Source organism: Triplophysa dalaica, chromosome 8 (assembly GCF_015846415.1).
Source record: "Triplophysa dalaica isolate WHDGS20190420 chromosome 8, ASM1584641v1, whole genome shotgun sequence".
Classification (NCBI taxonomy): Eukaryota; Metazoa; Chordata; class Actinopteri; order Cypriniformes; family Nemacheilidae; genus Triplophysa; species Triplophysa dalaica.
Genome location: NC_079549.1, coordinates 1,819,625 through 1,832,260, shown reverse-complemented (window position 1 = coordinate 1,832,260; position 12,636 = coordinate 1,819,625). Strand labels below are relative to the sequence as shown.

Genomic DNA, 12,636 nt, shown 5'->3' with positions numbered 1-12,636 from the left:
CTAGCTGAAAGATCAGACATGAGTCAAAATCTGCTAAGGGTGGACTAATGTAACTCATGTAAAAATGTATCACCTTTTTATTGAAATGTTACACTAAACATTTTTATACAAATGATATCTACCTTTATGTTTTAAATAACAGAGGTACGGATGTACTCCTTGAACCATTGCTTCTCTTTTGTACTATTATGCATATTATTTTCTGACAGACATCGAAGTCAAAATAGTCACATCATGTGGATTTAAAACAGATGGATGCAAAGATATTTATTATTTCTTAGCCGGTAAGTATTTCGTGATTGATGCCCATGAGTGTTATGACGATGTTTTTAGTGCTACAATTACATCAGCCAGCAGACAGCTTTTCACAGACGTGTTTTCATACGTAAAGGACAAACTATATATAAAATGTTCAGGAGATGTTTGAAATGCTTTTTGCACAGTTCATTATACTTATGGCTTAAGCAAATGATATGGTGCTTAGAGATTGACATGTTTGGCTTTCAAGAAAAGCTATATTTATCCTTCACAAATTTGTTGACTTTGAAAATCAACATTTTTACAGGAAAATTTGAGGTTTTGATAAACAAGGTTGTTTAATGGTCATTGAAAGAAATGGTTTAATTTGCAAGAAAGCTAATCCTAAAAAAAGGGGAAATGACTTTAAAAAAATACCACAATGTTCCATTTTTAGGCTACCAGATTTCAACTTGTAAAAGTATGCAAACAGGGCATTTCCACATTGAAAAGAATAACCTTAAAACTTGTTTTAATATGATACTGCATTCATACGGATAGTAAACAGTGTGAAATCCACTGTTTTACATCAGCCAAATGACAACTATAAAGAAAACACAATACTTTAGAATTACTAGACAAATCATGTTTTTTTTATTTTGAAAAAGGTCAAAAATAAAAGGCACATAGAGCTGAAAATAATGAAGAACCATATGCAGTAATAAATAAACAGACATTCCTATGACAGTACTGACATGTAAACATGGAAGCATCTCTCGGAGCACACCACATGTGCTTAATACCAGGCACTAGGAGGATATTAATATCTATAAATATAAACAAACCTTTAATCGGTCACTTTGGCATTATTATGTTTTGTAAATAAGCATTTTAAATACATTCAGAGCTTAAACTGGGAGTGAAACGCACGTCAATAGCTGCTTTTCCTGACAACCAAGAAAAACATATACGTGTAGTGTTCCTGCTATATGACATGTAAACACAGACAATATATTCTATAATGAACCCCAGCAATATAACTCATTACAGATGTATTATTTATCAGTATAATAAGCAATGTAACAGAACACAATTCTCACAAAACTCCTTTGACCACCTAATGCTTCCTTTTTACGGAGATTGACTGCACTTACCCATGAAATAACACTGCAATTCTAATCTGGTCAAATTAAAACAACAAGCAAGAAACTAGAGGTAAAGGAAGACACTCAGGATAGACAGCTTTATATTGGCAAGTTGGCTCTCACTCTACTTCCATGGCGGACACATCCAACTCGCCGTCGGATTTGTCAGGCAGGCTGGTGTGAGCTTCTGGAAGACACGGCTTCTCTTCCGACGGGATGACTTCTGCCCCCTCATCTGCGCCTTCTGCCTTTAAGTGCCCTGGACTGGCTGCTTTACCCTCTGGCAAACAAACACAATGAGTGCTTATGTTAATAAAACTGGATCACATGGTAAACAGGTTGATTCTTGATGGGTCATGCAGACATATCCTGATGTTAAAATGTGTCAAGTCTCCCTCCCCAGTTTAAGCTGCGGACATGTTCACATCACAAAGCTAACATGAAATATGATTCACAAATCACTTTTCAACTCTGAGTTACATTCACAGTGCATGATTTTATTTGATCTCCATCCAGAAGACAACAAATAAAAGTGCAGTAGTGCAAATATATGGACTTTTGCATTAATAAGTTGTCCCACTCCTACACTAACAAATAACTATTAAAACCCTATAACCAGTCATGGGCTAGTATTTACATAGTGGTCAAATATGTACAGTAGAAAAAAAGGGGTTTGATTCTTGTAAAACGTAACTAGCACAGCGGTCTTCAGACATAATATCTTTGTTCACTTACAAAGATGAAAAAAATTCTCTACTGTATAGGAATCTGTGCTAAACACCAACCAGGAAGATTAAACGAAAAGGGCAATGAGAGACTAAAATGAAGAACACCACACATAAGTAGTTTGTGTATTGTAGGAGTCATTCGCCATTGACTGAGCACATAAAAACAAAGAGAGAGAGAGAGCGAGAGAGAGACATGGTGTAAAGCCCTACTAACTAGGCAGCGCTGTGGGGGGGAATAAAATACTCTAAAGCCTTTAATCACCTTACAGATCTGCTTTCAGACACAGCAGAACATCAGCAAATATCTCCTCAGAGGCCAAGAGTGCACACACACACACACACACACACCCCCACACACCCCTGCAGTAAACACAAATCCATCCCTTCAAAAGTCACTCCTAAATACAGACAAGCAAAGCTCCTCGCGCTTCTTAGGACATCAGGAGCATCTAAACATCATCTCCTCCTGCTGCTCAAGTTAACTCTGGTGGAGATCTGATACCTGGGGCAGGTGAAGAGCCCAACAGGTCCGTTTCCATGGCAACAGCGGGGGGGTCTTGGCTCATCTTGGTTTCTGCGGTGGATTCTGGGAGACGGGGGGCCTGGGGACGCATCCTCCGGGCAGGGTTCAGGAAATAACAGTAGGCACATCTGAATGCTAAAGGAGCAGAAATAAAAACAAACTCAAAACTGCGAATGGTCCTTTAGACGTTTATGTGAATGAAAAAAACACACACACACACACTGCGCAAAGAACCGTGAACGCAGCCGAGGGACTGGAGACATGTTAAAAACTCAATCATATGCTAGAGATTAAAAGTAGAAGTGGTGCATATCTATCTAAGTCTTACCTATATACTCAAACTCCTCCTTTAAAGCCATGCCATTATGAGATAGACACTGCTGGCATATAAGAGCATATCTGCAATAAAAACAGGAAAAATATAAAATATAAAAATACAAAACATGTTCTGTTCTGTCTGCTGTATTGTTAATGTTTAAGGGTTACAACTAAATCAATACTTAAATGTGGGCTTTGGTACCATATCAGCCTTATGTTTTCTCAGTATTTAAATGAAATCAATACCTGAGAACAAAAACCGCCTCGAGTGACTGATGACAATCAATAGATTTAATATTTCAATGTCAATAATGTGCAATTAGTCTCATTTTTGTTGTTGTAGTGAACACATTCAGTTCTTTTTAAATTAAAATTAAAATATGAACTGTAGTATTGGTAGTTTTGGGTTGAGGAAATCACCGTTGTGAAATCTGTTAACACCAGAGATATTAAACAAAGGAAATAATATATAACTTCCCTTACATCAATAGTGTTCTTATTAATATTCGTACACAAAAAAAATATTTGTGGAGCTCTTATCATACATAAATTATAACCACACAAAGATCACCTATGCTACATTTAAGCATCCCACTTAAATTAATAAGTTACTTTTGCCTCTACATCTAAATCAAATATTTGAAACATAAAATTGCAGGTCACATTGGACTTTGTGTGTTGAAGTTAAATGACATCAAACTGATATTTCCTGCAAATTTGATACAACACTTAAAATTAGAAACCACTATTATAAGTTCCTCTTTGTTAATAGGGGCATGGAAGAGGAAATAAATAGAAAAGATAGTTTTTAAAGATAGCGTATCACACGCACCAATCTCATATTAATCTTGAGTATCTATACTTTTTGAGTAATCTGAGTTTTCCTGTAGCTCAGTGGTCAGAGCATTGCGTTACCAACGCAAGGTTGTGGGTTCAATCCCAGGGAGTTGCACATATAAAATGTATAGAATAGAGCAATGTAAGTCACTTTGGATAAAAGCGTCTGTCAAATGAATAAATGTAAATGTATACAGTAGTATTGCATACGTCGTATCTTCGAAGAGTATTTAGTTGGATCAAACTTATACAAGAGATTCAGCTGTACGATTATTTCCGGAAAAACAGGAGCTGCCAGAGGTGGGATATAAATATAAAAAAGCTTTTTGAAACCAATGTATGCAGATCTTCACTCCCTATCTCCCATCTGAACTAAAACACTGAACCTCTCTGCCCGATATGGTGATTTTTCAACATTGTGAATTCATATCATACCCAGCGTACAGAGATAAATCATCATCTTGAGATAAAGTGCTCACCTGTTCTGAGGTCCATCCCCCACTAGGTACTCAATGACCCTGTCCATGGCACCTCTCTCTCTGGGGAGGACGGGTCTGGCCAGCGGAGGTCCTGGAGGGTGCATTCCTACAAACACACACACGCTTGTCAACGCACATCCCTGCAGACTCGTGGTGATATCCGTGGCTCTCCATGATGAATGATGAGCGGGACAGCGTTTAATACATCGACCTCCCGACTGACGCCTGCTGCGATCCGCACTCATAATTAAAATAATTTAACATCAAGAGCGATCATAGAGAGACGAGTGGTCATTTCTTCCAGTCTTGGCATAGCGTGGAATCCCTGCTGTTTACTCATTTACCAGCATATGGTGACGCCGCAGTGGACCGAGGTGCTTTTCACTTCCAATTTCCTGCTAAAGGTGTTTGCTTGAACTACGCCCAGAAGTGTTTGTGCAGTGCATAACTTACTCCAGCTGTCAGTCATGACTACAAACTGGCTATAAAATATGTTCTACATGGTGAAAGAGTATTTAAAGACATAAACCTATATTTTTACAGGCCTTAAGACTTACACAAACATTCATATTTTTATAAGTCAGCAGCCTTTCATTACATCAATGATCACGACCATCACATTTATTTCCTGTTCGTAATAAGATCCGGGTCATATGAGATGATGCGAGTCTTACCCATCACCACCGGGGTTGCTGGGCCAGCTGGGGTTCCAGGCCTCCTGATCAGACCCTGTGGAGTTGACGCAGAGAGACCTTTTTCAGGTGGACCACCAGGTGCGGAAAGCGGGGCAGCGGGGGCAGTCGCAGGGCCGGCAGGTGGACGTCCAATGGGACGAGGGGTCACATGCCTCTGACGCAGCTCTGAAAAAGAAAATGACACCATTTTGACTGACTTAATTTGGTTGTTACCAGTCGTAAGAACTTCGACGGACTAAGCTTCGTATTCTAAGTTGCAAACTAGACTGAACCCTAACACAAGAGTAGTAGGTGGAAAACAACATAGGACTAGATTTATGTTTTTATCGAGAAAAGCAGACTTATGTAATTGGTTAATTCTTCTCCCATCCATGCAGTCCTGGTCACATCAAGAGTACAGATACACATACATTAGTATTTTTTACCTTTTAATCTGACAGGCACAATAATAGTTTATAAATAAAATAATTATTTAATAGTAAATAAATCAAGCATTAACAAATGGTCCCTACATTACAGCCCTACATGACTTTGAAACAGGAGACATCTCACCTTGACCCTGTCTTGGAGTCGCAAGAGGACCAATGGGTTGAGTCTCTAACTCCTTCAGTAGAAACACAAGAGGTATAAATGTACGACTGTAAATCAAGCCAAATGTTTCTTTATGGACTACAGTAAGATGTTACTTACAGTTAGTCTTTGCTTCGATTCTGGGTCAAAACGCTCCAGAATTAATTTGGCATTTTTGTATGTTTCAGTTTCCATCACCTGCTCAAGCTGTGAGGGAACATCACACATTCACCAAAACCTTAAACGACTAAAATAAACCTCATGGACTCGCGACAGTGAGAAACAACATCTGTCGCACTCAGACTGAAGGAACTAAACCCGCTGCTTGTTTTAGAGCGGAAAGAAAATCTGTCCGTCTTGTATTTGGTTTCACTTTAAAACTTAATTTCAGGGAAAGAGCAAATAGTGCTAATTATTTAACTTTAATGAATAGAATAATTACAAGAGCTACTGCGATAATGGGGAGTGTGAAAATCCATCAGCTGTAATTATTGAAAGTTATTAGACATGACAGTGGATGACAAGCAATTTCTCAGATTTATTTCCTCCCATCACTAAACACTATTAATTTAAAGACAAGACATTAGCCGAGCGCTTTACCAAATAAAGTCTCTGTGCCAATTAGACGCCGTCTCCATTGATTCCGCATTATTTATTAAGAGCAGAAATGATCTCTCTCTCTCCCGGTGACAGCGAAGGGGCTCAATACCACAGAAGGCAGGAAAACAGGACGATGTTAACATTAGTTTAGGGTGAACATATTTTAGCTAAATGTATCCGAGCAGGTCTGCGCTCCGGTAGTTCTGCACAGGTGTGAGGACAGACAACATTCACCAACACTGAACAACAGACACTCCTGATTACTCACTATTTTCTTTTTCTCTGCTTTCAGCTCTTCTAATCTTTCATCTAAAACGAAAAAGATAAACATTAACATATTGTGTCGGCATCATTAATACTATCGCCTCATTATTTGGCAGGTCACAAAAATTTGACCCCGTGAAATATAGGCTAAAGTCTCATAATCGAATCAAAGTTTGACTTTAAGGATATCCTTCACTATGATTTTAATCCTTGAAAATATCAAGGTTATATTCTTTACAATATGTAGAAAGATTTTATGTAAAAAATAATTCTTTACAATATGTAGAAAGATTTTATGTACAAAATAATTCTTTACAATATGTAGAAAGATTTTATGTACAAAATAATTCTTTAAAATATGTAGAAAGATTTTATGTACAAAATAGTAGATCGTAAAAAATGACAAAAAATGTGGTTTCAAAGGCAGGATCAAAAGTCTGAAAATTCTCCCTCGCTTTCTCACCCTTATTTCATTCCAGATATGTATGATTGCCTTGTTTTCAGTTTAACAACAACCTTTGATTTATAACTAGAATGACATCATGCCATCTTTCTCTATGGGAGCCAAAATTTGCGACGCTCCTAAAAATAATATATTTGTAAAGTAAACCAAATGACTCCAGTGGGTTAATGAATGTCTTCTGAAGCTAAACGAAACGTTTGTAAGAAAAGAGTTATATAATAAATATTTTGTGCTAATTCAGCCAACGATATGTGCAGATCAGTATGGCAAGTACATGTTTGCATCTCATTGGTTCTTGCATTTATCGTCAAGTATCTGTTGACTTCAGAAGACATTTATTAACCCATTAGAGTCATTTGGGTTACTTTGATAATGGAGTGAACATAACATTTATGGCATTTAAATATAAAATTATTCGTTTGTGTTCAACTAAAGAAAGTCACATACATCTGAGATGGTATGAGGATGAGTAGACAGAGAATTTTCATTTTTGTATAAACAACTCCTTAAACCTCAAAGATTTTAATAAAGTTAACAGTGAAACTCTTACTGTTTCTCTCGGTTCGTTTGTTGTCTAAAACAATCAGCAGTTTTCTAAGAAGCCAGATTCTGTGTACAGGAGGAGAGAATAATTATTAAAACAATCCACATTAGTAAATTCATCCACAATTGAAATAAGACTAAGCTAAATCGCTATGTGGATAGATATTCAATATAAAGCAAATACTTAAAAGCAACAAAAACACAAGCGTAAACAAATTGAATTGGTCTTTACATAAACTCCAGAGTACTTACAACAGAGGAAATATCAAGAACGGTGAAGCCACTATTAATTTTCCTATCAGAAGCTCTGGGATGTACCACACGTAGATGACTACAGAAGCCACGAAGTAAATGAGAACGGAATACAACAACAGTCTGTAAAGCCATAACTTCAGCTGCCTCTGATTCTTCTCTCGATATTCCTCAAGAGCCTTGACGTCCTGAGAGCAGTCAACAATACACAATCCATAAGAGACTCAGACATGCAAGTTAAATATAGACCACTGCGCAATTAGATAACATTGGTGCAGAAGCACTTCCAGATTGATTTTAAAAATATAATTTAATATTTATAATATATATATAAAAAACATTAAAAGCATATAAAAAACATTTAAATTGGGTTAGTAATTTGTTGAAACTTTGTGCAATGTTAAAGAAACTGAAACGGTAACTGTTGAGAAGTTTTAAATTAATTGAATATTAATATAGTAATATACTATTAATTCAATTTTAACTAAGTATTGTTCTGAATTCAATAAAAAATAAATTGTTATATTATAACCAAACACAGAACAGAAGTTAACTTTGGGCCGAGCGCGTGCATAGAATAAAACTGTCTAAGAAAATAACTGTTCAGATCCGAGTATTGTTTAGAATCAATTAAAAATGTATTATGTTCAGTTGTTAAAAATTTGAGTACAGAGTTAAAATCTGAAGAACAAAACTGATGCATTTATAAAAACCTGTTTTAGTATAATCTATCAGTATAATTTAAAGACGTGTTGACATCAAAATGATACTCAGAGATGATAAACTTGAAATCACTTAATTGCAGCATAAAAGTAGCATGGAATGAAAACTTGAATCAAATCCTTGGGATCTAAATACTCCGAGCAGACTTTAAACTCAAAGTGTGTGGTATTGTATAACCCCCATCCTAAAATAATCCTGAAGCTGCTTCACAGGGCCTGAGCTGCAGCAGACACATGTGTCAGTCTATAACTCTCTCTCTGTTACTCTTTAAGCCTCAATGTTGGGGAATGATTTGAAAATTACCCAATGAAATCATTTTGGGTTATGAAAGAAACACCTGAAAAACACACTGCCAAATCTTTGATCAAATTGACTGAGCTATCATCAAACCCAAAGCCACAGTGTGTCTGTACAGGCTCACGGCATTCAAGTATATACACTCTGAAAGATTTTGTGCATTCAGTGCAAAAAGAGAAGCTCAATGTCACAAAAAGAAAAACAATTCTCCTCGAAGATTCGTTTCATTTTATACCTTATCGAGCCCCTCCAAAACCTCCACAGTGGACGGCTTGGCCTGTGAAAGAGCACACTACTGTTAGTGAACTGAGAAAAGTACAACAACTCTCGGTCACAGCTAGAATTGCTAGTATGGAGATATTTTGATGCGTTTGACGTTAACAGTAGTTCTTAAGTTATCTCAAAAAGGTATAAACTGCAAACAAATGACTACACACTCATACATTAATGCAACATAACATTAAAAGCCATTTGAAGGTGACTGAATCAGTTTATTTACCCTCCATCGAGACACCACGGCCCCCATCCTGTGAGGGAAGTCCTTCTATCCGAGCCTGGGTTCTCTTACTCTTGTTACGGAGCTTTAAAACTCAACACCTGTTCACAAAGGCAAAAAGTTTTAGCCTCGCACTTCAAGTCACCATGCAATCAAACAGGACAATTCTAAGTGTGCTACACCCTGTTGCAGTGATTATTATAAATGATTTATCCGTGCATACCATTATTATTTGTTTAACCATTTTGATTAAAGATTAAAAGTGCAAATGAATTAAAGGGGTCATAATGCACGAATACAGGTTTTCCTGTGTATTTGGTGTGTGTTATAAGTCGCCCATACATGTGTTAGACACGTTAAATTGCAAAAATTTAAGTGTGATCTAAAAGTAAATGCCCACCCAGACCTGCCTGCAATGACTCTTGTAACCACACCCCGACAAAACTACATCAGTTGGTGGTATGATTTGACTAAGACAAGCCAAATGTACACACCAATAAGATGGGCGTAACTTAAGTTGTAACACAATTGCGTTGACGCCTCACGTTCCAAATATGGTTAGAGGCATTACATTTCTGTCACACGCTTGCAATATTCGACCAATCATTACTTACTGGTTAACTGGCCAATCATAGCACACCTCTCTTTGAGCAATTAGCTTTGAAAAAACTAAGAGGGGCATAGAGGAGATACAAACATGCACGGTATTTGGAAAATATAGCGTTTTTGAACCTTAAATCGTGTATACACATTGCGTTACATTTAAAACAAACGATAAAATTCGTCTCAGCCGTGTCATATGACCTCTTTAAGTTCCTCTCCCCCTCAACAACAACTCTTCAGGCCCTACTTACAACAAACCAATCAAAAAGGAAGTGCAAAATAAAGCCCCGCCCTACATTTTCTAATATTCTAATTTCAGACCCTTTTCACTCCGATAAACGTTGGTCATGCTTTTTTTATAGTGCCCCCCAAAAAGAGTTTCACACTTGGGTGTCTGAATGCCAATGCATTAGAAGGCCAAATATCAAGCCAAGCAAGTGTCAAAATCGGAACAAAACAAGTGTTTCTCAAAACGAGCTCCAGGCCAACTTCAAGATCTCACAGATGAGGAAATGATCCAAAATCAATTTACCATAACGTGTCCAAACCCTCTCTTAGTAAAGCAATTGTTTGAAAATCAAAAAGGTTTGCATTTAAAGTGCACTTGATGCCTGTCATAAAAACAAACGCCACATTCTTTGGTCTAATCCAAATTAAGCGGTGACGTAAGCGTCCAAATAGTTTGTGAAGCTCAAGGCAAGCAGTCAATGTGTCCGAGGAGCGATATCAGATATCGTCCGATCACACATTATCTACAGCCTCTGAAAGGCAAACAGGACACTCCTCTATTTTAAACTGACAGTCCGCAGAAGTTCGAAGACACAAGTAGACCAAAACTGAGATTTTCAACTTCAGTAAAACGACTCAACTAAGTCTTTATATGCTACACAAACGAGTCTGTGCTGCTGCAGTGTGTGGCTATTAAACATATTATGACTTATGATTATAAACTTCATTTCAAACACGATTTCAAAGTAAAAAACTCACTTCTCGATGGCGTTTCCCAAAAATAGAATCATACAAACTTTAAAAAAAACAACGCAATCAAGAAATTTTACTTACATTTTTTACTCGGTAAGCAGTTGTAAACTGCATGATCGGAGAATATTCGCTTTAGCGCATTATAACGCAGCTTTAATACGCAAAAACACGCAGCGAGAAGGACAAATAGCGATAAAAGTTGGTTTACCTGAGAATGAACATGAGCGGCTGTATTATTCATCTACTTCAAGAGTAAACGTCATCAAAGTGTTCCCATAAGTCTACGCGGCGCTGACTTCCGCTCCCCCTCTGTCACGTGATCAAGCGCGGGAGATGAGAAACTTGAGTTCACGTGCACTGCAGCTGCCATGGGAACTGTCCCTCTTCTGAAGAGCCTCATTCACTGTCGGAGCGAAAAGTAAACAGGAGAGCTCGTGCACGTTTATTCTGAGATCTTAACGTCGGAGCTGCAAAAAAGCAGCAGCATGTTGAAGTAACGATACAAAGCGCCTGTCAACATTCACTATAATTAGGTATAGTAGCTACAGTAGATTACAAAAATGTCAAGCTGTTATGAAAAATAATAAAAGATAAATGTAAGTTATGCTTGCAGTAACAACTGAATGCATATTCTCTTTTGCATTTTTATTTTATTTAAAAAAATAGATTTTATGTTGATTTAAATATTGACTTTAAAGAGCGCTATTAAAGTCAGAAAGGCCTGTTGGATTTGCCGTTGGTTTATGGGTTATGGCAGGTCTTATAAGCTTTATATTTCATTGATTTTCTGAGTCAGGGCCGGCCCTGGGCAAGATTTTAGATTGTGCCCCACCCAAATAAACTAATAGTATCTGAAAATGTAAATAATTTAAATTAACAAGACTTGTGACTAACATGGATATGAAGTAAGTATTACAAAATTAACTTCTCATTGTTTGAAAATAATGTTGTTTGTTTTTTTAACTAATTGTTAAACAGTTTTTTCAATAATACTGTATTTGAATATGAGAGAGGTCAAAAAATAAATATTTGATTATTACCATTTAGAGAAAGGTTAAGGCTACATTTCTCTAAACATTTTGTCACCATCTATTCTGTGCAAATGCTGTAGGGACACATATAGTGGTGCGCTACTATATATATTATTTAAATATTATAATTATGAAAATTCTGTCATCATTTACTGACATTCGAGTTGTTCCAAATCCGTGTAAATGTCTTTGCTCTGATGAACACAGAAAATATATTTGAAAGAATGCTTAGCATACAACCAGACAGATTTTTCCAACTATTGACTACCAAAGTAGGAAAAATTACAATGGTAGTCAGGGGCGGACTGAGTATTAGGACATTCTGTCAAAGTCCACAAGAGATTATGCAGATGATGTCATCATCAGGAGTGACTTTGGTTCTGCCCACTGAGTGGCAAAAAGACTGAGGGGCAGCATAAGTGCAGCGTAAAATCAAAGTTTTAAAAATCACGACCAGAATAACGTGAAAATATTTAGATGTTTTGTTAACCACATACCTTCTTTTAGGCATTTAGCCAAGCACATATTCAAAGAATTTATAGACTTTGAACCCGGAGTGCTAAAATGCTAACTCGCTTCTGGGCTTTCCATACAAAAATATGTATTATCTGTCTGCAGTACTTTACTGAGGGTAATAACTCTTGAGTTTTGCTTTATAATCTGATATCTGTGTTTAACTTATATTTGTTATAGACATCTTGCAATTTTAGAGCATTTGGTTAATAGCACAAAAAGTCTTACAACCATTCTTGGTCACACCCTATGTCAATTTATTTGGATGAAGTATAGAAAAGTATGGATTTCATGGCATGAATGTCTTATTTGAACTATTTAACAAAATCCATTTAAAC

The 12,636-nt window shown here is 36.8% G+C and overlaps 1 protein-coding gene across 2 annotated transcripts; it reads right to left on the bottom strand.

Moving 5' to 3' along the window:
- Window positions 1-868: 868 nt before the first annotated feature.
- lnpa (limb and neural patterns a) lies at window positions 869-11,084 on the bottom strand. Of its 2 annotated transcripts, none has more exons than XM_056755643.1 (13): window positions 10,963-11,084; window positions 9,174-9,271; window positions 8,910-8,951; window positions 7,655-7,842; window positions 7,410-7,468; window positions 6,401-6,441; window positions 5,653-5,739; window positions 5,515-5,566; window positions 4,942-5,127; window positions 4,268-4,373; window positions 2,962-3,032; window positions 2,613-2,768; window positions 869-1,662 (listed from the first exon to the last, which is right to left on the bottom strand). In XM_056755643.1, exons 2-13 carry the CDS (start codon window positions 9,198-9,200, stop codon window positions 1,502-1,504), a joined length of 1,176 nt encoding a protein of 391 aa, XP_056611621.1. In that variant the 5' UTR covers window positions 9,201-9,271; window positions 10,963-11,084; the 3' UTR covers window positions 869-1,501. The 2 variants fall into 2 exon arrangements, with proteins under 2 accessions (XP_056611621.1, XP_056611622.1); XM_056755644.1 differs by having other exon boundaries at window positions 10,836-10,967.
- Window positions 11,085-12,636: the final 1,552 nt, after the last annotated feature.

What these genes read in the sequence shown, in the direction of transcription:
- lnpa (XM_056755643.1), bottom strand. Translation starts at nt 9,200, where the DNA reads ATGGGGGCCGTGGTGTCTCGATGGAGG. An exon ending in GACTCCAAGACAGGGTCAAG is followed by an intron (nt 5,128 to 5,514) that starts GTGAGATGTCTC and finishes TTTCTTTTTCAG; the next exon opens with AGCTGCGTCAGAGGCATGTG. An exon ending in GGAGGAGTTTGAGTATATAG is followed by an intron (nt 2,769 to 2,961) that starts GTAAGACTTAGA and finishes CTGCTCCTTTAG; the next exon opens with CATTCAGATGTGCCTACTGT.